General features: G+C 45.1%; 1 protein-coding gene across 1 annotated transcript in view; it reads right to left on the bottom strand.

Moving 5' to 3' along the window:
• The window catches only part of Tmem132b (transmembrane protein 132B), a 232195-nt gene that overhangs the window by 34805 nt on the left and 169590 nt on the right, over window positions 1–27800 (bottom strand). Inside the window, exon 5 of the mRNA XM_051204993.1 lies at window positions 2201–2344. Coding sequence (XP_051060950.1) covers window positions 2201–2344 — 144 coding nt within the window. The remainder of the gene's footprint in view (window positions 1–2200; window positions 2345–27800) is intronic.

Genomic DNA, 27800 nt, shown 5'->3' with positions numbered 1-27800 from the left:
GGTGGAGTGTGTGTGTGTGTGTGTGTGTGTGTGTGTGTGTGTGTGTGTACATATACAGTGTCAGTATGCCTCATGTGTGCCTACCTCCTGTAACCACTCAGGTGTTTTCTATACTGCTAATGTGGAAGCCCTTGAATTTGTTTAATCTGTCCTGCCCATAGAACACAAGGATTGCCACATGTCTAGGGTGAGGCCATATTGTAGGTTTTAAACTAGTCTGCTTTTGTCTTTGGGGAGAATTCATGGCCCAAGCCCAGGAAACAAAGTATGTCATGCTGGAGGCACCAGCAGATGCACAGCTGTTCAAAGAGACTTTATGGATCCAACATCCTTCTTTATCAGATATACTCTGGACCAAAACACAGTCTCGTGCAGGCCACACAGAGAAAGCATCAACCTTTTCTAGACTTCTCCTTGCTAGCCACCAGGAAGTGTCCAAGACTGGTAGCAAGGGCTGGCGAGGTGGCTCAGCAAGTAAAGGGCACCTGCCTCTAAGCTTCATGGCCTGAGTTCGAATCAGGAGACCCACATGGTGGAAGGAGAGAAGTGACTCCAGAAATCTGTCCTCTGACTTCCACATGCATGAGTGCCTCTGCATGCTGTCCTCTGACCTCCACATGCATGAGTGCCTCTGCATGCTGTCCTCTGACCTCCACATGCATGAGTGCATCTGCATGCTGTCCTCTGACTTCCACATGCATGAGTGCCTCTGCATGCTGTCCTCTGACCTCCACATGCATGAGTGCATCTGCATGCTGTCCTCTGACTTCCACATGCATGAGTGCCTCTGCATGCTGTCCTCTGACCTCCACATGCATGAGTGCCTCTGCATGCTGTCCTCTGACCTCCACATGCATGAGTGCCTCTGCATGCTGTCCTCTGACCTCCACAAGCATTAGTGCATCTGCATGCTGTCCTCTGACCTCCACATGCATGAGTGCATCTGCATGATGTTCTCTGACCATGTGTATGAGTGCCTCTGCATGCTGTCCTCTGACCTCCACATGCATGAGTGCCTCTGCATGCTGTCCTCTGACCTCCACAAGCATTAGTGCATCTGCATGATGTTCTCTGACCATGTGTATGAGTGCCTCTGCATGCTGTCCTCTGACCTCCACGTGCATGAGCGCATCTGCTTGCATAGGCACACATTTAGAAATTAAATTAATTAATGCAAGTTTGAAAAGCCAGAGGCCAAGTCTCATTTCACCTCTGAACAGAAGCAGACTTGGTGTGAAGGGCAGGACTGACTCTGTGGGTGCATTGGATTTCCCTAATCTATCTGAGCAGATTGAAACTGGGAGCTCTCTGAGAGACTTGACGATGGACTCTTTCCTCTCTGCAATCTCTGCTGCAAAGGCAATGAGCAACGGATGCGCTGAGGAGGGAGGGAACAAAAACAGCAACACTAAATCTTGAAGTTTCCTCACAAACAGCAAGGACAATTAAACTCCTGGCAGATTCTGGAAGAATCTGGAGCCAAACTATTCACTGATCAGTAATGAAAAGGATCAGGCAGAAGAACCCTGTGTCCAGATTTCTCAACTGCAAGCTGCGTGTCCCTTTGGTGGTATTCAAATTAAGCCAGGAGGTGCGTGATGAGGATTTTTATTATTATTTTAATAGTCATTTACTTTAATGTATATTAACAAAATTTTAACACATCAAGCTCGTGGGTTTTATTATCTTATAATGACCCTAAATTAGTTTTTAAGCTTGAGGAAAGGAGGCACTTATCGGCACCAGACTACAGCCAGCTGAGGCAGACAGCTGCTCCCGGAGAGCAGGACAGGCGAAGAAAATACACTCAGTAAATAACCCAACTGGGCATAGACAGTTGGTAAAAACTGAAATGATGGATGGATTGCTGGAGTAAAGGAAGCAGCCTGCTTATGAGAAAGACAGGGAAGGGAGAAGAGGGAGAAGGTGAAAGGGACCAGGCTGTCATTTAAGACCAAGAACCAGAGAAGGAAATGGCAGCATCTCCATTGACACTGATCTCCTCCTCTGTGAGGTCATTTGCTCACCCTCCCTCCAAATGAAGGACATTAAGACAGAACACACTGGAGGTGAAAAGAGAGGATGAGAGAGAGAGAGGGAGAGAGGGAGAGAGGGAGGGAGGGAGGGAGAGAGGGAGGGAGGGAGGGAGGGAGGGAGGGAGGGAGGGAGGGAGGGACACACGAGCATATGTCTCCAGTACCTTCACAACATCTTCATCGGCCGACCTGCATTCCACAGACTCCAACACATCCACCACAGATCCATCTTCTTGAACCCCCACGACCTTGACGGGAACGGAGACGGGCTTTCCGGTGAGAATGGCAGTGTTCAAAACTTCTGTGTCCTGAACAAGACAGGCAACAAGAGTGAGCCAAGGAGGAGGGGGGTGGTGACTGAGTGAGCCACCCATCACCCGGACCCCTGTTAGGAATGTGATATATTCCCCGACAGGTTCGCATGTTTGAACATTTGATACCTGCTAGAACATGGGCCTGCCCCTTTAAGGCAGTGGTCATTCTTGGGCTGGAGAGATGGCTCAGCAGTCAAGATCACCAGCTGATCTCCCAGGGGACTTGAGTTCAATTCCTAGCACCCACAAGGTGTGGGTGGCTCACAACCATCTGTAACTCCAGTTCTAGAAGATCCCACACCCTAGCCTCCACAGGTACTGCTCGCACATAGTGCACATACGAACACACAGACAAGACACTCGTACACATTAAATAAAGTAATTTTAAGATTTATATTAAAATAGCAGTCACCCTTAAGAGGCAAAATCCCACAGTGAAAATCAAACAACACCCCTGATTGCAGCTCTCCCTGAGACAAGAGTTAAGAAGCTGCCTATCTCTCTGTCTCTATGTGTCTCTATATCTCTCTGTCTCTCTATATCTATCTCTTTGTCTCCCTCTGTCTCTCTGTCTCTTTGTCTCTCTGTGACTCTGTTACTGTGTGTCTATGTCTCTGTACCTCTCTGTGTCTCTGTGTCTCTACATCTGTCTCTATGTGTTTCTCTGTCTCTGCATCTGTCTGTCTGCCTCTGTCTCTGTCTCTCTCTCTCTCTCTCTCTCTCTGAATTTCCTCTCCAGGTTTTAAAGAGAAGCATCTCCTTCCCTTTAAGGCCCCTGTCATGTTTGTCTGTCACATATATCATACTAGCTCCATCTGCTCTCCCTCCCACCTCCAGGTCTGGTAATGGTCTCAAGGCCCTTTCTCCTGATGAGTAGGCTTCCTTTCCCAAACCCTCCACAGCTACTCTACTATATTTAACGGCCAGCAGCAGTTGGCACTGTTTGGGACATTGCGGAGCCCAGAGTTACCCAGAGGAGATGGATTCCTGGAGGATGGAAAGTTCCAGACAGTTGAGTGGGTTCCACCTCACACTGAAGATAAGTTAAGCTCAACAGCTAGACCCTTGTTAGTCCCCAGTAGTGGGGGCACTATCCAACATGGAGAGCTCTACCTCCTTTCTCATCTTGCAGACATGACTGTCACTGGGCACAAGAATTATCTCCAATATTAATTAATTAATTTGCTAGTGTACGTGTGGTTTTGGAGATTTGTGGGAGGCTTTTGGAGAGAGAGGGAAGACCAGAGAAAAAGCTCAGTGATCATTCCTCTGAAACTATCCACCATACTTGTTTAGACAGCATCACTCACTGGGATCTAGGGCTCTCTGAATAGATAAGGCTGTCTGGCCAGTGAATCCCAGAGATCGCCTGTCTCTGCCTCCCCAGCACTGATAAGACAAGTACACACCACCACCTTGGTGAGCTTTGAATAGGGTCTCTGGCGACTGAAGTCTGGATCCCACACCTGCAGGCACATTGTCACTGAGCAAACCACTCTCTTCAGTATCGTGGTCTTAGCTTGAGATCATTTGGAAAGTGAAAGCTCATCTGGGGGACTTCACAGACTTCCTATGGGGTTCAAATTAAGACATGGCACAAAGAGCCAGAGAGAACTGGCCACATGTAAGCTCCTGCCCACCCCAGCTACATCCAGGGCCTTCCTGCCCCTGACCTTCCAGTTCTCCCAGAGACTTCCCTCCAATCCAGGCATGGGGGGGGGGGGCTTTCCTCTCTCCCTCTGGCAAACTGCTGGGATATGAAGGTTTCTCATTTAGCTAGATCTGCCAATCTCTTGACATATTGGTTTGGCTAGAGTTGATCCCGCCTGACTCCATTAGGCTTTGTGAAAACAGACAGGGAAAATACCCCAACACTGTGTCCAGAATGAAGAAAAATCAGAAGCAAGACCAAGTTCCTGGTCAAGATTTCTGGATTCCTGAATCCAGTCCCACATGAAGGTCACAGTCTTCCGACATTTAATAAATTTCTGCTTTTACTAAATTTCAACTTCTCCTAAAGCCAGTTTGAACTGGGTTTTATCCCTTACAACCGATAAGTTTTATATGAGGACAGGTGACAGAGTGGACTTTAGAGAAAGAAGCCAGCTAATGCTCCATCGGCGGTCTGGGGAAGTCCTTGGAGGAGACACTGATGTGTCTCCCAGACTGAGTTTCAAGGGCACAGATTTTCTAAGCGAATCATGGCTGACCCTGACTTACAACCCGGTTATAAGCAGCTTAGTGGCTGTTTCTACATTTCAACTCTTTCATGAGTGGCATAGATTTTTGTACCTTTCTCCCCATTATCCACAGACAACCATCTTAATACTTCCAAAGGTGATTTCCCCCCCCCACCTTCAACCCACTGAAAAAAAAGAAACTGTCCTGTTCAACATCACAGCAACACCATCTGCTGCCAAAGACACAAGGTCAACAGTTAACAGACATGCCCCCCCAGCTCCTGATGTCATAAGGGGGGTAGACTTCACACCAAAGTGTACAGACAGCCTTTCGGAAATGCATTTCCATCAATGCTCAACAGGGTGACATCACGGGGAATGGCATAAGATTCTCTGTCCTGTGAAAAGCAACAAGAGAGCTGACAAATACCATCGGAAACAACTATTTCAAATGTATGTGGGGCTGGGACAGCATTTATTCAAGAAGTGCAGAATATTGGCTTTTCATAAAAAGGAAACCAGAGAACATAGTGGCATTTAACCCCGAGCTTCCCTCCTCTCCAGAGCCATAAAGGTTTTGAAAACTAACATCTCACCTTCACAAGAAAACCAGCAGTATAGACACCGCTGGAGGGGTGGAGCTGGAGACCTACCAAAACCACAAGTTATTGTTGCTGGATTGTCTGCTGATTCCCTGGAGGACCTGTCTGCCAAGATGTGTGTAACCTGAGTCCAGGGCCACCCCATGAAAAGCCTTCTACTCAAAGATGTTTGTCAAACAGAGTTATGGGCAATTGTTTAATTTCAGAGCTGTTGGAGGTCATGGACAACCCTTGATCAAAAATCTTATGGTGAAAACATGAAGAATGAGATTATTGTAGGAGCTTTAAAGGTTATGGCTGACTCCTGGGAAATAACAGACAGAAAAGGTGACATACACAGAGATTATAGATAAAAGATAGATGATAAGTAGATAGATAGATAGATAGATAGATACAGACAACACTTAATAGAATAATAGACATATAGCTGCATACACTGACAGATACAGAAGTTGAAATATCAATGGAATAATAGAAATCTAAACATATGATATACATGGAGTGATAGAAATATAGATATATCATAGACACAGAGATAAATACATAAGACCAATAGATACACAAATAAACATGATAGATTGACAGAGAGATATATAGGTAGTTAACAGATAGATAAAAGATACATAAATAGATGACAAAGTGACAAATGAATGCATAGTTGACAGATAAATGATAGATGATTGATATTCACATATAGACGATTGATAGATATGTGGCAGTTTGAATGAAAATGCTCTTCCATCAGTTCATGGTGAGTGGCACTATTTGGGAGGTATGGCCTTGTTGGAGAAGGTGTGGCCTTGTTGGAGAAAGTGTGTTACCAGGGATAGGCTCTGAGGTTTCAGAAGCTCAACCTAGGCCCAGTGGCTCATCCTTCCTTCCCAATGCCTGAAGAAATGGATGTAGAACTCTCAATTTCTCTCCAGCACCATGTGTGCCTGCACTCCACCATGATTCTGCCAGGATGATAATGCACTAAACTTCTGAACCATAGCCACTTCCCAATTAAATGTTTTCCTTTATAAGAGTTACTGTGGTCATGATGTCTCTTCACAGCAATAGAAACCCTAAGACAAGCTATATAGATAGATGATAGATGACAGATAGATAGGTAGGTAGGTAGGTAGGTAGGTAGGTAGATAGATAGATAGATAGATAGATAGATAGATAGATATACAGACAGACAGTTGGGTGGGTGGATGGATGGGTGGGTGGGTAGATGGATGGATAGATGGGTGAGTGGATAGACAAATGACACCAATAGATAAATAGATAGAAAGATAATTAATAAATGATTGAAGGGTGAAAGAGAGAATCGTCTCCTGTTAGCCAGGTCCCAGGGTGATGACAGAGAAGAGTCCTGCAGCTGCCCCATATGTGACATGCAGCGTGAGCAATGCACCTCCGATGCACAAAGCTTTTAACAGTAGCTGCAAGTGACCTCCTGACACATTGACTATAACCTCTCAGAGTGAAGACTCAAAACTTGCTGCAAACACACTGAGCCCTGGTTAGGTTTTGCCTTTCACAGCCTAGCAGGTGGTTTAGCCACGGAAACCACTTCAGTGTGCTGGGTAATGGGAGCCATGGTTCTTACCACTAGAAAACTGAGTCTTAAAATGGAAATGAGATACAGCAGGAACTCTGATGCAGCAGAGAACCAGTGAGAAAACTCATATGCTGGGCTTTCTGTGCTCATGTGTATACAGTAGGCAGTGTGTTAGTGTGTGTATACATGAGGCTTTTCCTCATTTCAGTTCTCTGAGAGACCTTAGATGCAAACATCAGACTGCTCCTTCAGCAACCAACGCACCAAGTGGTGGGTTTAAGTTCTACATACAAGTGCTGGGGTTTAAAATCTACATAGCTTTCTCTGGATAAGAAGGTAACAGGACTCCATGGAAAAATGGCAGGCTGATAGGCAGTGAGGAGCGGAGAGAAGGAGTCTAAAATATCTCACACAGCCAGGAGGTAACTAAGCTCTCAAACAACAGAAATGTCAAAAGGGACACAGGAGATGGCATGAAGCTTGTTGGTTGCCGACCTGGGACAGTTTAACATCCCAGTAAACAATCACAGCAGCCGATTTTAATCTATGGAAGAAAATGAGTTTCTGAATCCATACCACTATGATTAAACAAACAGCGGAGAAGAAAGCTGGGTCCTTGGGGTGGCATTCTGACTCACAAATGCAAAAGGAGTCACGAAATTAGAACCCCACCACCTGGCAGCCACCATTTATGCCTTAATTGTCTCGGGTAAGAATCGTTAATGGATTCCACGGCCAACTTGAAGTCTAAGAAACTGGTTATTTGCAAAGTGCCACAGTATTTCAGAGCAGGAGAAGTAACGATTTCCAAACAAAGCAACAGCAGCTTCCTTGTGCAGACCCTGGCACGCCCCTCCTCATCCTGCTGATCAAAGATGGTCACTCACAAGGGAAGAGACACTGGATCTTGAAAAGGACACAGTGCCATCTCTAAAGTATAAACTGAACTTGGAATAAAGATATGTGAAATAAACCCAGCCAGGAGGCATTGGACAGATCAAGTGGGCTTTATAAACATGTCACAGTCTGAAAGGTAAAGATGGGAAAGTACTATCAATTACATGCAGGACACGTGCAGTGTCCTGGACTAAGACCTTAGACTGGAAAAAATAATTTGGCTGCAATGGCCACAAACAGACAAATGATAAAATGTGGGGAAAGCTTGGAGATGAGATGATTGTGCTTTGAACTGTCTATCTGTGCACTCAAGAACTCCAGGAAAACTCTATGTATGAGTTACTTCTTTGTTGTTGGCGTGATAAAATACCCCAATGGAAAGCAACCTATGGGGGAAAGGATTTGTTTAGGCTTATAGTACTAGATGGGAAGGCATGGCACTGAGCAAGTTAGGTGGACCTGGCAGTCAAGGAAGCAAAGGGAGAAAAGGAAGTAGGGCCAATCTAAAAAGCCTTAACATCTACCCTAGTGATGTACTTCTTCCAGCAAGGGTCCACCTCCCAACCACTCCAAACAGCGCCACCTTCTGGGGACAAAGTGTTCAAACATAAGCTCCTATGGGGGACGTTTCTCATCCAAACCACCACGACCTCATTAAAGCATCTAGAGAAAAAGGGCCAACGTGTATGTAACTCACTCTCAAGCAATTCAAAATAGTGTTTGGTTGTGTGTGGTGGTGTATGCCTTTAATCCCAGCACCCAGGAGGCAAAAAGCAGGTATGTCTCTGTGAGTTCAAGACCAACATATCTATATAGTGTGTTCCAGGTAAGCTGGTTACACAAAGTAAGGCCCTGTCTCAATAATAATACTGATGATGATGATGGTGATGATGATGATGATGATGGTGATGCCAGGTGTTTGTGTTGAGAGAAAACACTAACACTTGGAAGATGCTAAAGGAGGAATGTGAGAAAGGCATTTCTTCAGACTTACGGATCCAATCAAAAGACCAAAAGAATACATCAAGAAGGAATAAAAGAATAAATGCATAGATAAAGGGTTCAAGTGCCTAATGAATATAACTAAATATAGTTAATGCTTTTCTTAAATATTACATGAGAACCAGGCACTGTGACAAGTGATTTCTGCCATTCATAGAAATCATTTTCTATTGATAATATGCATTGATTTTATTAACATGCTATTTAATCCTGAGATAATCCCACTGGAGAGTGACTATCTGTGTCTCTATTGCACAAATGATGGAACAGAAACTCAGAGGAGTTCAGTGATTTGGCTGGAATCATGATGTTGCTAAGCAACAGGGATAGGATGAGGACAGAAGCTCTTGGATGTCACAGCTCCCATCCTGGGTGCTTAACTGGTCTTCTCAGCTCATATACACAATGGACCCTCAGTTTCATTCCATGTCCTAACTCCAAGTGAAGCTTTAAGGATAAAAGAGAGATTTGTACAGATGTTGATTTCAAAACCCCTCACAAATAGGTTATGTAGGGACTAGAGAGATGGCTCAGTGATCAAAGTTGATTGGCACACAAGCTTAAGGACTGGAGTGCATATCCCCAGAAATCCACATGAATGTTAGGGGGGAATGGAGGGCAGCCAGTATTTCTAGCCTCAAAGGCAGAAAAGGCGGTCCCCAGAGCAAGCTGACTAGTAAGACTAGTCACACTGTTGAGCTCAATGAATGAGGTGGGAAAGCAATGGAAGACGACTTCCAATGTCAACCTTAAGCCTCACAAGCACATGTACCCTCATACATGCAAAAACATGCATACACATGTATGCCTACACCACATCTACATGACAAATAGAAAATTCTTAATGTGATATGAATATTCATCTGGTTTTTATAAAAAACCAGATGAGTAGTCTCAAAGAGGCAGATGAGACCATGTATGGCTTCTGGAATGCTCTAGTCTAGCTTCAACCCCAGCCCATGAGGCTCTGGATCACCCTTTCTGAGGCCTGGCCTCCTCTGTACTCTGGTCCTGCATTCTGAGTAGGAACCTAATGACACCATGAATTGCAACAAACTTCACTCAGAAACCAGCAAGGACACAGGCTCCAATTTAGTTAACAACATTCAATCCAGTGTTGTGTGTTATATAACTCTGAGATAGGTCCAGCTCCCCCGCTATTTTTAGATGGTGGTAATTTATTATCCACAAGGCAATAAGAAATGTTAGAAGTCAGCTCTTCTCCAGTTCTTAAGCAGCACAAATAGGACTGTTCCAATCAGGACAGGCCTCAGAGAGTCAAGGTGGCTTCCTGTGAAGGGCTGGGCTGCAATCTCCAAGGTGCATTTCCAGGAAAGAGGGGAAAGCCAATTAGACTGGCCATTGTCCAGCCAGTATCAAAGACAGGCCCTTCACACCAAAAGCTGAGAGCAATTGAGTACATTAACTGACTGGTGAAACTAAAGGTTGCCCATAGGGAAGCAAGATACAAAGAGTGTGGGGGATGCAACCAGCCCCCTACTCATGCAAATGTTCTACAGGGAGTAGGACCTGAACCACATAAAACCACAGGAGCAGGATCCATGGTCCCATCTTTGCCATGGCTTCCCATGCTTCCTGGAGTATATTAAGATCTCAAAGACTGTGGAGTTGGTGGTGGCAAAACAATCCAATATGATGTAAGGACCATTTGTGGAAATCTTCCTCCTCTGCTACCTATTGCCATGGCAACAGAGACAAGGCACCAAGTCAGCATTTTATAGTCACTGTTGGCTGGTCTAGATGAGAGCAATGGTCCATGCTGAGCCAACGAGCTGCCTCCTGAAAATCAATTTAGAACCAGGGCTAAGAAACTCTGACCTCTGCACAGCTTGTTTCCAGAAAGGAGAAGCTGAACTGAGAGGCAGTGACAAGGCATTTCTGCCAGCAGAGTGGCAGGCAGGAAGGGACAGAGATGAAAGGTGGAGGCTTCTTGCAGAGGTTCCAGTCCTTACTCACATGCCACACCTTCCTCTTCCTCACATGCCTGGACACACTGCGTCCTTACAAAGAATCCCCACATTGGGCTCCCACTGTTGCTGGGTGACTTTCTGTCACTTGCTGCTTGTCACCATTTAGCTTTAGCTGTCAACTAGACATAAACCTGGAGTCACCTGGAAAGAGGGATCCTCAATTGAGGAATGTCTTCTATCAGAATGGAATTACTGAGTGTCTTGGGGCTTTTTAATTGCTAATTCATATAGGAGAGTCCAGGTGGGTGGCACCATCCCTAGGCAGGTGGGCCTGGGCTGTGTAAAAACAGGTGGCTGAGCTTGAGGCTAGATGCAAGCTAGAAAGCCATGTTCCTCCCTGGCCCCTGCTTCAGTTCCTAACTCCGGGTTCCTGCTTTAAGCTTCTCCCCTGATTTTCCTTTTTGGTGGCCTATTAGCTGTAATCCGAATAAACCTTTTCCTCTACAATTTGCTTTTGGCCAGCATTTTATCACAGCAACAGAAAAGCAAACTAGGACTCTACTAAAGGAGTTGTGGCCAAAGAGCACTAAGGATGACAATGTCCTTTGTATCTTGGGTCCTACAGGGAAGACAGATGAGCTGCCTGACAAAAGGGTTTTCATTGTGTGTGTGTGTGTGTGTGTGTGTGTGTATACATGTGCGCACATGTGTGCAAATCAGAGAGCAAACCCTGTGTATCATTCCCCAGGTGCACCTTGCTTGTTGAGACAGAATCCCTCATGGGCCTGAAGATGACTGACTGGCCAGTGAGCCTCAGGGATCTCCCTGTCTCCGTCTCCTCAGTGCTGGAATGACAAGCACATCTACCATGACTGACTTTCTTACCTCTGTTCTGGGAGGAGATCAAATTCAGGTCTTCGTGCTTGTGTGGCAAACACTTAAACAAACTGAGCCGTCCCTTCATCCTCTGCCTTTTAAAGTCACACCAAAGCAGTGGACATGCTCAGTCCCACAAAATTTCACTTTAGTAACTGGAACTGAACAGGGAAGCCTGCATCCTTCCCAGCAGGGTCCTAGACCTGAGTGGTAGGTGGGTGGAATGGGCCAATATGAAAAGACCCTGAACTGAGAGTCAAGAGACCTGGCCGCTGCCACCAGCTTCTTTAATGACCACAAGCCAACAATAATCTCTTCTGTCAAGTTGAGCAATAACATCCGAACTGACAGCTTCCCTAAGGTCAGAAGGCTGCAGTGTAAAGGCACACATGTTAGAGGAAAAGGGGTGTGACAATGCTGAGTGGACAGGGCTGGGGGCGGGGACCTCAGTAGAAGAAAAACCAATGGTCAGGCTTGGTGGTGTACACCATTTATCCCAGCACTTGGAAGGCAAAGGCAGGCACATCTCTGTGAAGTTGAAGGCAACTTGATCTACATAGTGAGTTCTAGGCCAACCATGGCTACATATAAAAACTCTGTCTCAAGAGGAAGGAAGGAAAGAGGGTAGGAGGGAGGGGGAAAGAGAGAGGGAGGGAGGGAAAGAGGGAGGGAAGGAAGGAAGGAAGGAAGAAAGGAGGAAGGAAAGAAGGAAGGAAGGAGGGCCTAGAAGATGTTTAGAAACAGAGAATCCCATATGTACAGCAAAACAAGAAGAATAGGCCCAGTGGAGCATGCCAACAGCACATCCATTGCAAAGGCGGGTAATGGCTTACCCAAAGTCACCACCAGGCTGATCACTGAGATGGGATCTGACCCACTCCAAAGCACAGGCTCTTCCCCATGCTGCAGAGCACATGGTAGGAAACTGACATCTGAGGCGGTGAAGCTGGAGGCAGTGAATGATCTTTATCCTGCCAGTTCCTGGGTTCAATTGGGCCATGACACAGAGGAGTACAGGACCCTTGACTCAAGGGGCCACATTACACTGTGATGTTCTGTTGGTACCCTGAGCCCTCCACTATCCCCTCAAGAGGAAGTTAGGGTGGAAATCAGAAAACAGGAGTCCATAAAACACCCCTGTGGTTCTGAGTCTCGGGTGTGAATCTGAGAATCCCAGGGACATGGTCCATCTCAAGATAGGGTGAACAGCCAGAGCTGAGCAGTATTCCTGAGACACGGAAAAATATGCCCGGGATCAGGGAAACTCATAAGTTTACAGAAACCCATGTGAGCTGGATGAAGCACAGAGAACTCTAAACCTTAGGCATGTGAGTGTCAGAAGACAGAGCCACAGGAAGTTTGAGCCAGCCTGGTTTCCAGGGGAGCCTCTTTCCTGTGCTCCTCATTTGGGGGTGCCCTGTTTATCCACAGAGCAGGCTCTTACACTGCATAATAATTACATGCATTTTTCTCTAATCCCCTTCTACCCATTAGCACTCCCTTAATTACAATTGTAACCACTTAAGAGTGTTTCTTCATTGTCTTGGGTGAAGGGGGAATCTCAGCCTGTTTGAGCTAAATTAAAATCTAACACAACTTCCAGTTGCCACAGGACTAGCAAACAAAGGCATCTGTCTGATTAAATTCTAAATCAGGCTGATGGCAGTTCTGAGAACAGCACTATTGAGACTTGAGCCCACAATGACAGCTTCACTTAAACATAAATACACCTTCTTGAACAGTTAATGTGAACTGCCTGATGCTTGGTGACCACAATGAGCATGGGAGGGAGGAGGCACCTGGGGCCAGCTCTACTGCAGTCAGACGGGGCAGATAGTGTATGGACAGAGAAATAGATGGATGGGTGGATATATGACAAATGAACAAATAGGTAGGTGAATGGATGAACAATGGGTGGATGACTGGAAGGGTTAATGGGTGGACAAAGAGTAGATAGATGGATAATTGTGTCGATGGGTGAATAGAAGGACAGAGAAATGGATGGATAGACAGATGAATGAATCAATGATAATTGCATAGATATATGGATAAACAGATGGTTTGATGGTGAGATGTATGGATGAACAGCTAGATGGGTAGATGGGTGGACAATGAATAGATAGATGGATAAGTGGATGGATGGATTGATGGATGGATGGATAGATGGATGGATGGACAAATGGATAAATGAGTGGATGCATAGAAAGAGTAATGGATTGATGGGTAGATAAATAACAGAAAGACAAATGGTTGAACAGATAGGTGGATGAATAGATGGACAAGAGATGGATGGATGGATGGATGGATGGATGGATAGATGAAAAGATAGTTGAGTGGACAGATAGTTAGGTGGATGTACACACTGCCTCACAGACATGTGCACACATCATACACACACACACACACAAAAAAAAAAAAGCTATGTCACCTCAGAAGAATTCTCTATTATTATCTATTATAATCAAAAACTTTCTTTAAAAAAGAATCTGTGAAGAGGAAATCCAACCTTTTTGGGCAAACTTGAGAGAAAGTATTTGAGAATTTACATCTTGAGATGCTAAAAGAAGGTAGCAGGAAGCAGAATTCTGAAAATTACATCCGAGTCTGTTGTTTCGTGAGATTTCTTCTTCTTTTCCATAGTAAACATGCCAAGAACAAATGTGTGGCACCAGAACTGAAGCCCTCCTCCTGGTCTGCTTGATGCAGCATCCAACCTTACTAGATAAGTTCTGAGGCTAATACATACAATAAGCAAATTTCTCTGTGGCTGTAACTCAGAGTAAGAACCATGCTGCTTCTGAAATGTGTTTCAGTGTTCACAACGATGGTAGTGCTGCCTGCAAACCCACCCTTGTCTTCTTGGCTTCCTTCCATCAAATCCCAACATAGCTTTCCCTGCCCGGGGATCGAAGCACATGAGTGAGTTCAGACAAACTTCCCACAACTGCTATGACAAACTACCACAAACCTAATGGTTCAAAACAACAAAAACTTACTCCTCCCGGGTTCTAGAGTCCAGAAGTCTGGGATCTGGTGGAGCCAGACTCCCCCAAGAAACTCTAAGGGAGAAAGGCTAGTTTCTAACAGAGCCTGATGACCCCACATGACACTTAGCTCGTGGGAGCATCCTCCTCAACTCTACCCTTCTTCACATGGCTCTCTGCTCTGTTTGTTTTCTGTGTGTCTTTAAGCTTCCTTTTTCATAATAACAATGGTTCGTAGGTTTAACACTACCATTGATCCCAGAGGGACTCTCTCAAAGTATTTGATTACTACCTAGAGGCTACATTTCCAAGTAAAAGTTCCATGCCCACAGATCCTAGCAGGTTAAAAACTGAATCTTTCTTTAAAAATCGGTCTTATTCCCTATATTTTTAGATTTATTTTTAAAAATGTGTCTGTGTGTGGGCATGCGCATATGAGAGCAAGTTGCTCACAGAGCCCTAACACATATTAGCTGCCCAGCATGGGTGCTGGGAATCAAACTCAGGTCCTCTGCAAGAAAAGTAACTGCTTTTAACCACAGAGCCATCCCTCTAATAGGGCTTATTTTGCAAGAGAATATAAAATAAGGCACAAAACAACAAGCATTTACCTTTATGTCAAAAAAAAAAAAAAAACCAACAAAGTATTTTGGCTCTCACCTGTTATTCACAGAGAAGCTCCATTTTAAGCATTATTTTAAAACGAAAAGGCTGGGGGTGTAGCTCAGTGGTGGGATACATCTGTGTACAAAGTCCTAAGACTGAATCCCAGGAAAAGAAAGGGGTGGGATGTGAACTAGTGGCCTAGTCACTCCCAATACTCAGGAGTCAGGAGTCAGAGGATCTAGGCTTCAAGGCCACAGGGAGATTCTCAAAAATTACAAATAAATTAGGTAAAAAATAAAAAAAATAAAAAATAAAAACACATAAATAAGCCATCACTACTTTGAGGAAATTAATGTATACATTCACTGTTGCCTATAAAAGCCAGCTTGCAAAGCAAATGATTGCTTCTCTGTGGTGGTGATTCCTTCTTGTAAGTAAGATCTACAACATCCACTGTACACAAACCCTGAAAAACTAGGGGATTGACTTTTGGCTTTCAAAGAATAAGCAATGGCTGTCTACTTCCAGACAGAGGAGGCAATGCTGATTTTTACCTGTCCCTAGATGCTTTTCATGTATGGATGGATGGATGGATGGATGGATGGATGGATGGATGGATGTACACACTTTTTTTTCTGAGACAGGGTTTCTCATATTGCTTTGGAGCCTGTCATCCTGGGACTGTAGAGCAAGCTGCCTCGAACTCACAGACATCTGCCTGCCTCTGCCTCTGGAGTGAGGGATTAAAAGCGTGTGTCACCAATGTCCAGCTTTTCTAGACTGTGACACTGGCTTTGAGTGAGTGGAAAGTGGAGGAAGACTGCTTCACAACAGCTCAGGCCTTGCGTGTTAAGTGATTAACAGTAGGATGCCCTGGCATCCAACAACCAATCAGCACTTGGCATTCCTTTGACTCCTCTAATTGGCTCAAAGTCCTGCACCTGACTCTAGCTGATCCAATGGGATCTGGCTTCCTGTGACTGACAGCTTCCTCCTTGCCACGGAACCTTTCCCAGGGGAAGGGGCTAGCCTAACCTGTGAATATGACTTGAATCAGTGCTTTTGTCCTGGGGCCATGGTTATGCAGTTATAATCCTTATTAAAGCGGGATTGGAAATCAGACTAGACAGTGGGTCCCTGGGACCCTCTCCAGCATGGCAGCAACCAACCTGCCTCCATCAAGCTCAGAAACAACTCATTAAAAGGGACTGGGTTGCATTCTGTTGTTGGCAAGTAAAATGACACTCAAGAGTTTTTGGGACATGTCGCCCCTTTCACCTGCTCCTCTTGGGCACCTAGTGACATCAACCTCCAGCTAAGAAAAGAAACATACCTCCCCAGCGCCTTGGTTTTGGGTTTCTCATCCTTCGGAAAGGTGAGAAATACAATCCCATGGTTTAAGCCCCCTGGCCTGTGATGTTTTGTTATGGCCCTAATACAAGATGTCATTCTCAGTTATAGATAAACCCAAGGCTCCCAGCTAGAACAGGACCCCGGGACCACCACATCTATTTGCAAAATGGATGGTAATAATTTTCTCTCCTAATTACACCTGCCAGCACCTGCTCTCTTCACCCTCTGCTGGATGGAACTGTGATTTTGTTTGCACAGTAACGCCACACCATTCCTATCACCCACTGTCAACAGCTTCACAGCATCCCTGGGAGGCAGGCAGGGAAGAAATGACTGTTCCCACCACCCAGATAAAGACAGTGTGACTCAGGGGGCATCCTGCTTGCTCAGGGTCACAGATCTGGTTATAAAATATTCCCTGGGGAAAGAGCTACGTCTTCTATCATCTGAATAAGTATTGCTATGGGGACATATTCATTATTAGTTATTTTAATAAGAGACGACTGGGTGTGCTTCCTACTCAAATTCTGCTCCTGCAGTATGCCCTGTGGGAGAGATGAAAAGAAAAACTCTTTCTTGACCTAAAATCCTGAGCCATGTAAGTGTACTTGGGTAAGAGACATATTTTCTCAACGTACAACCTCATCATGAAATATAGGACTGAGGGCCATCAAGATGGTTCCACTGGTTTAAAAAAACAAATGCTTGCTGTCAAGCCTAATGACCTGAGTCCAATCCCCAGACCCATATGGTATAAAGAGAGAACCATGGGTTGTCCTTTGACATCCACAAGTACACCTCCTCCCCATCAAACAAACAAATGTATAAGCAGGATCAACTCTATCCATATCCCTGACACTTTCTGCCACATGACACTGATTCTCACCCCTCTCGATCACATAGAATTTTCTGAAGTTAACAGTATTTTCTTCAGGTTCTCCTGTAGGAGAGGTTAGTGAGGCAGGCTTACTTGTCTAGCTCATTTTCCCTTTGCCTCAGAATAATTAGATGCTAGAGAGAGGTTTGACGAGTGGATGGGTGGAGGCATTCATAGCTTAACTAATGGGCCACCTTCATCAGGCGTCTTCTTTGGGGCCGCCAACCAGCTCTCAGTTCATGACACAGAGACTTATTAGTTTTGAATGCTCAGCTGAGCTTAGGCACGTTTCTGGCTAACTCTTTTAACTTCCATCAACCTGTTTCTCCTTCTTACCTTTTGCCCCCAGGTCTGTTACCTTTCTTACTTCTGTATATCTTACTTTCACTACTTCTCTGTGTCTATCGGTCTGGAGTCTGCCTGGCTTCTTGCACCGGGTGTGGCCCTCCTTCTCTCCTCCTTCTCTTGTCCTCTTCTCCCTTCCTTCGGATCCTTGACTTCTCCCCCTATTTATTTTCTCTGCATACCATCCCCGGCTATCCTTTCTCTTGCCTCACTATTGGCCATTCAGGTACCTTAGACAGCCATGGAGAAACAAATGCAACACATCTTTACATAATTAAACAAATTTGGTACAAACAAAAGTAACACACCGTTAAAGTATTGTGTAGCATAAGCAAATGTAACACACCTTTACACAGTTAAAGTAATATTCTGCAGCATAAGCAAATGTAACACATCTTTGCCTAGTTAAAATAATACTCTACAAGACCTGGGTGGCAGAGAAAACAATACTGACCACGGATCACACTGGCAGAAGAGCACAATAAATAACTGTCAAGGACAATCCCCTTATCACCAAGCAGGTACACACATCCATGACAATGCAGAGGTAGAAAGATGTAATGTATCAATATAAATACAGGCACCTAAGTGTGCGCATAAAAATAAATACCTGTGGTTAAAAACAATTACACGTGTGTCTATGGAAAAATAAAGTATGTCTCAGGTAGGCACTGTTTTAAGAAGCTAATGTATATAATGTACTTAAGTCAACTATTAAAATTTACGTTATTGCCCGGCATGGCAGCACACACTATCTATCGTCCCAGCACTCGGGAGAAAGAGGCAGGGATCTCTGTGAGTTTGAGGCTGGTCTACAGCCTCAAAGTAAGTTACAGGACAGTCAGAGTTGTTACATAGAGAAACCCCCCCAAAGATTTATTATATATATATATATATATATATTGTATGTATGCATGCAGTGCCCACATAGGCCAGAAGAGGGCAGAAGATACCTTTGAGCTGGAGTTGACAGAGGTTGTGAGCTGCCCAATGTGGGTACTGGGAATTGAACTTTGGGTCCTCTGTAAAAGAAGCAAGCACTCTTAATCACTGAGCTATCTATCCAGCCCCATAAGTCAACTCCTTATTAAGACAAAGTCCTTATTCTTTTGCCTTTCTTCCTTCCAGGAAAAGAGATGTACATCTAGAGATGTTGGCAGCCCTTCGGTAATTATAAAGCTATGCATGTAAAGAAAGGGCCAGAGAGTTCTAAAACCTTGACCCCACTTCCATAAAACCACTGAAGCAAGGCCAGCAGCTGCCCATCACCAGGCAGGACCTCCAATTAACTGCTTGTTTATGATTCCTAAAACACTGAAAAAAAAATGCTAACTACAGACCTTGTGAAGCTTAGATCAGAACAAAGTTTAGGGCCAATGGGGCATCAGCACCTAAAAGGGACACAAGCTAAAGAATGACAGGGTAAAGAATGGAGGCACAAGAGCAAAGAGGAGACACCGCTGACATAATGGAAACAGCAACTCGAATGAAGGTTCTGAACTGGCGGCTTCTTTATACCAAAATGGGACTTCTTTAAGGAACAAAACACGTGTTAGACTCAGCCTTGGATTCCGCAAGGATACAGCCGTGACCTGACAGCAGACATCGGCTGCACTGCGCTGTTGTGTCTGTGAATGCTCCCAACTTCCAAAGTCTGCTGACAGCCTCTCCGACTGGTGGCTCCCTTGTCAATTTTAACCACCCACTCTCATATCCTCTCTGCCGTTCCTTCTTTTGAATGAAGCAGGCATCCGAGGAGACACTGTCTTACCTTCTGCCTTTGAAATCATCACTCTACCCCAACTTTGCAGGTGTAGCACTCAGGGAAGGGGGAGGTTGCACCTGGCTCCCCATCCCCCACCTCAGCTGATGTCGTCCCTACATGGGCATCCTTGGAGGATGGGATGGGTGGCTTGTTTTTGTTTTTAATGTCCTTTTTCCTAAGATGAAAGGATGGCTTTCCAATGGGTGTAGACCCTTGCAGAATGTTTTGTGAGAATTCTTATGACTGTGGGCAGCCTTGTTCATGGGTTCTTAGAGTATGGCTCTGGGCCACATAGACTCCTGGGATATCGTAACTGAAGGGGGATGGAGCAATAAAAGCGGACAATAATACAAGTTTTCTGAATAGGTCAACAATTAATTCGAAATTAAATGTATAATGAACAGAGGTAATTCTGGCTGGCAGGACTTGCCCATGTTATGTCTTGACACTGCAAGGAAACCTTGGTTCTGAACACTCATGCATGTGCTCTTTGCATGAGGCAACAGCAACAAATGCTTCCTGGAATGGCTCAGCTCACATTCCAGAATATTCTGTGTTTTGACTGGCTGGGTTTTTGCTGTACGTACAAAGTTTTCTGCTCTTGTAGGAAAAAAATGGTTTGATGACAGGAAACAAAGGCTTTTAATACTTTCCTACTGCCATTCCTCAGCATTCAACCAAGTTAGTTCATCACTGAATTGGACTGTGCTAGAACACCTGATTTCAAAAACTGCTGTTTGAGTTACTGACTTGAATTTCATTTATTTTAATCTGTTAACTGATTTTTGGCTTGGGCTTAGAACAAAATCTCTAGCGATTTCTAAAAGGACTTTTAACACACTTCTGTGACTGTGTACTTACGTTTACATGAAGTGTGTTCTTAGCGTTGACAATTATAAAATCAAAATACTGATCAGCCTGGAAAGTCACTGAAGATGCTCTGCGTCCTGCTTGTCTGAGATTTAAGTCTCTGTGTGTGTCCTTGTGCATGGGTCCACACTTGCTCATGTGTGCAGGGGCCACACGCTTCCTCTATAGTTACTGAGACAGGTTCCTTGCTGATATTAGAGTTGACGAATTCAGCATGACCAGCGGCTTGTCAGTGAGCTCCAGAAACCCTCCTGTCTTCACCACCTCCATGCTAGCATCATAAATACACCCCACCACACCTAGCTTTTATGTGGGTGCTGGGGATGAAAAGACAAGACCTCATGTTTACACATCAAACACTTTACCCAGGAGCCATCTTCCCAATCCCTAATTCTTTATTTGAAAATAAACAATCACACCCATATCATATATGTGTGAATTTACTTGTCTGTTTAATAAATGGTTAAAAAAATATATGCAAGCAAAGAATTGTTTTGAGATAAATTTCTTTATGGTTTTTCTTTTTAATCAGTAAATGTTTGATTTGCATGCCTCTCTGATAGACTTATATAGCTAGGGTCACATAAAAGTTTCTTGGGACAAAGGGGTCAAAATAATTTAAGCAGTCTTGGCTGGACCCACCATGTCAACATTTTGCCTCCAACAAAAACATCACATCACATATTTTGTTATCAGCCTTACAGGGTATAATTTGCATAAAACAACTTTTTTTAGCTTAATGCTTTTGACAGGTACAAGCACCCAGGTGAGGACCAGGACACCTGAATGGTGAACACAGTTGGTCCATTGTTTCTATGGTTTCTGTGTCCACACATCTGGGTCCAGCCAGTCATGGATAAAACAAAATTTAATTGCCAAACCAGGCATGGTGTTGCGCACCCTTTTGGGAGGTAGAGGCAGGCAGATCTCTGTAAGTTTGAAGCCAATATGGTCCATACAGCAAATTCCCAGCTAGTCAGGGCTACACAGTGAAATAAACAAACACACAAAAAAGCCTGGCACAAAGCTACTCAGGAGGCTGAAGCAGGAGGATCACAAGTTTGAGGGCCGCCTGGATTACAAATTGAGACCAAAATCAGCCTTGGCAATTCATTGAGATCCTGTCTCAAAATAAACACAGGGCTGAAGACAATTAATTAGTTCATTAATTAAAATAAATTAAAAGTGTACCTATATTAAACAGGCACATGGGTTTCCCTTGTGGTTGAATCCCCCTGGGTATGCCTGGATTGGCACCTAATACTGGCTTGTGCAACATTTGTTAAATGTCGTTGAATGACTGCTCAACAGCTGTGGGAAATAGGGAGCTCCCTAAAGGGCACTCAGTGTGGGGATGCTGCCATTGGTCCATGAAGAACCATGTGCAAATTTTAAAATGGTGCCCCTTTCAGCACTGATTGGCTGGAAGAGAGCAAGGCCCTTGTGTTTGTAATACAGCTGGCCTAGTAATTCCTCACAGTAATGTCAAGGATGTAATTGGCACTGTCAACAGTACAACTTACTCAGTCTTACACACTAGGCTAAAAAAAAAAAAAAAAAAAAAAAAAAGGCCACTGTGAATGAACACAGTCTGACCCAGACATGGCCAGGCTGGATCTGATCACACACTCCCTCCCACAAACTCTCACAAAGGGACCTGCCCACATTGCTTGTCTTAGCTAAGATTACTATTGCTGTAATGAAGCACTATGATCAAAGTAAACTTATCAAAGAAAGGGTTTTGGCTTACACATACTGAATCACACAATCCACTGAAGGAAGCCAGGGTAGGAACTCAAACCAGTACCTAGAGGCAGGAGCTGATGAAGAGGCCATGGACAAGTGATGCTTACTGGCTTGCTCCTCATGGCTTGCTCAGCCTGCTTTCTTATAAAACCCAGGACCACCAGCCCAAGGAATGGCATCATCCACAATGGGCTGGGCCATCCCACATTAGTCACTAATTAAGAAAATGTTCTACAGGCTTGCCTACAGTCTGATCTTATAAAGACATTTTTCTCAATTGAGGCTTTCTCCTCTCAGATGACACTAGCTTGTGTCAGGTTGACATGAGAAGTAGCCAGGACATTGGCCCTACAATCCTGAGTGACTATGTATACTCAGATTCTGATACCAAAAGTGGAATGGCAGTTAAAGCATGTGACAAAGCTGCTAAAGAAGTTTGTGTCTACCCTGGTGTCCAACCAATATCCAAAACAATAAAAAAAGAACCTGCAGATAAATGACATGTTGACATTTGGAGGAAGCAACCTGAGTGTGAGCAGAGCTCTGTCATGTCCTCTAGAGAAGAGGGCATGGCAAGGGACGGGAAAGGACAACTGAAGTGTCCTTTGATGGCTGGCTTTTGGTTTTCCACTGGGGATGTCTGCCAGGGAGTGGGTAAGACTGGAGCAGAGGAACAAGAAGACCCACCCTTTCCCTCATCCACTGCCTGAGCCCAGGCCACACCCTGTCCATCTCTATAGAAGAAAACTCTAGGCATTCATGATCACCAGTGAACATCCAGAACCAACTCATTTATGCAAAGCCAAGGGGAGAATATAACCTGGTTTACTTAGTCATCTGTAATTCTGTGAGATGCAGACCTGTTCTACACTTCCACAGGCACTGGTAGCCAGAAATATCAGGATGTAATGACACTAGACACACATATAAAACATATAGTGTTCATATAAAACATATAAACATTGTTTAAATATATTATGTGGTAGATAACTCTATATGTGATATATATACATGTATATATATCACATATAGTGCTTATATATATTGCTTATCTATAATAATACATATATAATAACAAAAATAATATTTTCCCTCATTGACATCAGGGAAGAAAATGATATGGGAGATTTTATCGAATGGTATTTTAAATGAATGGTAGTATGCCCATGTAACACACAATGGCAGAACTAGTACAGACAGATGTGTGAGAGAGACCATTGGCTTCTCTCTTCTCCACATGAAGGAACCAGAGACAGAGACACAAATTCAGTCCATTTGCCCTCTTGTAACAAAAAACAGAAGAGGTGATAGAGAGACAGCTCGGGGGTCAGAGCACTTGTTACTCTCATAGAGGACCAAGTTCTGTTCCCAGCACCCACATGATGGCTCACAGTGGCCTGTAACTCCAGCTCTAGGTGGGATCTTACACCTTCTTCTGGCCTCCATGGGTACTGCACTCAAGTGTACATATGCCTCCCTGCGGGCCCCCCCCCCCCCGTGTGTGTGTGTGTGTGTGTGTGTGTGTGTGTGTGTGTGTGTGTGTGTGTGATTAAAAATAAATCTTTAAAAGGCAGGAAAGACTATTCCCAGCCTGGCCATAAAGGGACCCCATGCATTTCTGCTTGTTTCCACTAGGGCCATACTCAGCCATGGATCCCAGGAGGGTGAGAGACATATCACATCAATAAACTGCCCCACAAATCTCCTGGCTGAAAGGCTCCCATAACCACCCCATGCTTTTGCAGAACTTTATTGCGTGACTGTGGCAGAGCAACATTGCTCTAAGTTGTGAACTGTGGAGAATTCAGTGTGTGGTATCACCAGGCCAATAAAATAAACAATAGGTCATTGGTGGCCTGGAATCCCAACTACTCAGTAGGCTGAAGCAGTAGGATCCCAAAGTTAAAGTCTTCCTGGGCTACGTGGCAAGTTCAAAGCTAGCCACTTAGTGGGTCTTGTTCCAAACTAAAAAGTAAACAATTATCTAATGTATAGCACAATGGTGGATACTTAACCAGCATTTGTGAGGCCCCAAGTCCAATCTCCAGGAATATGAACAGGTTAAACAGCAATCTCCAACCTTCATCTTGTTCAAAACAAGCCAGATGCATAGAAAGGCTCAGAAATAGATGTGTCAAAACTTGTCTCTTGGCGATAGGAGCAAAGATTATTTTTATTTTCTATTTTTTGAAAGGCTATGTATAACAGGCCTTCTAGAACAAGAAGATGTTTTGGAAAAAATGAAATTATCAGCCTGAATCAATTTCCTCATCACCTGTGTAAAAGAAAGAGAAAAGGAACCGTGGTGTCTGTGGGAGAAGCCTGTGGGTGTGGTGGGAGGGAAGGGGAGGCTTGTGTCCAGTGTCTGTCCCCACAAATGCCTGATATGCATGCAGGAGGGTTCTCTTGAGCCACTGGGCATGGGGGTGAGGTTAGAGGACCTGGTGGGCACTGCTACTTTGCTGATCTCATGGGGAGAACGTACACAGAGAGACCACTTCCCGACGAATTCCATCAGAGTGGCCCACATCTGGGGATGGGGCCCAAGAACACACACTTCAACTGCTTGGAATACTCAGCCCTAAAGAATAAGACTGCCCGCCATGAGTGGTTACCAAGAGCTTTGGGGAAAGTCACATGATGCCTTTAACACTGCAGCCAGCTGCAAGAACACTGTTCCATTCACTAAGTCTCCTGGAAATGAATTGGTTGTGAGGAAACCATACTGCTAGAAGGCGGCATTGCTATGATGCTGACACAAGGCACGTGTGGTGATGGTCCCATCTGGACAGGAGACAGGTGCAACTTCATAGGAAAATTTTAAGGTAGGGATGGCTACTGTGTGGGATACCGATGCAGAAAGGAGACTGTGGGGGATGGGGGCAAGAGGAGGAGGAATAAGGGAGACTGGTGGGATAAATGTGGCATGGGAGCAGGAGTGAGGACCATTCATGGCAAGGGGGAGGAACAAGACAGGGGAGGTAACAGGGGATGAATAAGATCAGTACACACACGCACACACATGCGTGCACACATGTATACATACACACACGCACATGTATACATACACACACGTATACATACACACACACACGCGTACATACACACACAGGAATGCACATGTATACAAACACACACGTATACATACACACACACGCACATGTATACACACACGTATACACACACATACACATGCGTACATACACACACGTATACATACACACACGCACATACACACGTATATACGTACACACGTATACATACACACACGCACATGTATACATACACACACATATACATACACACATATGCGTACATACACACACAGGCATGCACATGTATACATACACACACACATACACGTGTGTATACACACACAGACCACACCACCACCACCTTGGAACTCACTTCTCTGTGTGATAACTAAACATATATATATATATATATATTAAAAGGTAATTTAGGGGGCTGAAGAAATGGCTCAGGGAGTAAGAGCACTGGCTGCTCTTGCAGAGGACCCAGGTTCAATTCCCAGCACCCACATGGCAGCTGACAACCACATGTAACTTGAGTTCCGGGGCGGGTCTGATGCCCTCTTCTGGCCTTTATGGGCACTGCATGTATGTGGTACACATGTGCAGGCAAGAAACCAAAACACATTAGAATAGAATAAATAAATAAAAATCTTAGGGTAATTTTATAACCTAGACATGGTGGTGCATTCCTGTCAACACTCAGGAGGTGACGGTGGAGGGTCAAGAGTTCAGGGTCATCCTTGGCTACATAGAGAATTGGAGGCTATCCTAGGCTATGGGACCCCCTTTCTTAAAAAAGGAAAAAGAATTGCAAGTGTATTAAGCAAAAAGGTGGGTGACAACTCAATGACATTTGAAATAATAAATAAAGGAATTAGGATGAACAAGGCCATGCCCTCCTAGAGCTCACCTCCCAGTGAGAGAAAGTTGGCCCTCTGCCAAGCTCAGGTGTGACTGGGTGGCTTTGGAGAGTACTAATTCTGTAAGGAGGGAGCAAAGCTGGACATTGAAGAGGGGGCTGGAGACTGCACAGCTGCTCCAAGGAGAGGAAATTACTAACTCTGTGACCGGTATAAGTAGGAGGAGCCACCTTCTGGGACACAGTGGGTCTTGCAGTGAGGGGTAAGATTGGCCCATCCTAGGAAACAGAGAGGCCAGGATGTCTGTGTTGTGGCTGGGTTCTGAAATGTCTCCACAGATGCACAGTTGGTGGATTATTTACTAGACCGTGGCCATGATAAGTTTATCAGCAGCCAAACCAAAGGAAGAGATACTCCTCAGCATCCATTACATGCCAGCAGACATGTTTTGAAGGCGCCACTGGCCCCTGCCCCTTTCTCTGTCTTTCTTTGCTCCCCATTTGCCTTGAGGTAAAAGGGTAACTTCTACCACACTCCTGCCACTATAATCTGTCTCTCCATGGGGCACAAATCCAAAATACCCGGCAACCGTGAGCCAAGATGAATTCTTTCACATGAAGTTATTTTGCCATGTCGATGAGAAATCTGACTAACCCAGGCTGGGAAGTTTGAGTTGGGAATAAAAAAATTCATTGGCGGGGGTTGGGGGCGGGGAAAGACATGCACAGAATTGAAAGCAAGCAAAGCTATGCCGAGTATGTGGGCAACTGGAGTGTGACACCACATACAACAGGAAGCCTGAGGGGACTGTCAGTCAAGGGTGTCTGTCATCTGCTTACTGGATTAAACAGAGAGCCTGGCTGGGATGTGAGGAGTGGACCCGAAGAGGCTGGGAACGGAGCAGGCATGCCCGTGGGAGGCCATGACAGTCATCCGGGTAACAGATGGCGGTGTCCTAGCAGAGCCGCTGCATGGTACCATTGGGGATGCGTTGGGGAGGTCAGAAGCCACCAGAACTTGGTGACAGCCTCATTGTGATGATGGATGAAAATGGAGGAGCGCTAGGGTGACCTATAGATTTTTATTCCCAGCAACTGAATAGACGGTAGGACCTTCTCCGGCCACATGGCGGAAAGTTCTGTTTGCAGACACGGAGCAAGCCTCTAGAACCTTTTCAACCCGGGAGTTAGCAAAAAGTGTAGTCAACCCTGAGAGCCAGTTTCTGAAACCAGATGCTCCTGGCAGAGCTACTGAACAGAGGTTGCACTCCATGAGAGGCTGGTTCTCAGTGCTGGGCTGCCCTTTGAACTGGTGCTCAGACAGAGGTGCAGACTCAGCCAGGGATGGAGGCTTAATCAGCCAGCAGTGGAATAAAAGGGAATTCCTGGTGAGACACGCATGGCCCCTGTCCAAACGACTGCCTCACAGTTAATTACTTAAGAAGTACTCGCTGTTCTGCTACTAATGAAGGGCTGTGTGACCTGCCTGAGATGGTGGCATCCAGCACTGGGAGCACTGAGCACGGCGATGACCACGGTGATGAGTACCCGGCAGCAGCCAAGGTCACGTCCACAGGTGACGCTACGCTCCCCCAACCACCATGGTTGTTCCCCTTCATGGGAAAGCTGTCACTTTTTCTGAAGCAAAGCAAGAGCAATATTCGCGAGCTGGGAAAGGTGCCTTCTCCATGCCCTCAGTTTCCCTGGGAGGAGGACCCCTATTGTGGGATTTTCACTGCTTCGCTGAAGCAGAATACAGTCTGGGAACTCTCTGTGGAGACACGGGTCACAGAAGCTTGCATGAACAATGACAATGTCGTCACATATGCAGACAGTTCCTGAAGTGGGTGAGAACACTGGAGCTCAAAGACAGTCAGAGACCTTCCCCAGTCACACAGCTAAGGCTTTCTAAAGCAGGGGTTTGACCAAGGTCCAACTGCTCCCTCCCGGCCACTGTCCTCGATCACTGCCAT

This window comes from Phodopus roborovskii, unplaced genomic scaffold, assembly GCF_943737965.1.
Source record: "Phodopus roborovskii unplaced genomic scaffold, PHOROB, whole genome shotgun sequence".
NCBI lineage: Eukaryota > Metazoa > Chordata > Mammalia > Rodentia > Cricetidae > Phodopus > Phodopus roborovskii.
This window is presented reverse-complemented; position numbering and strand designations above follow the sequence as displayed.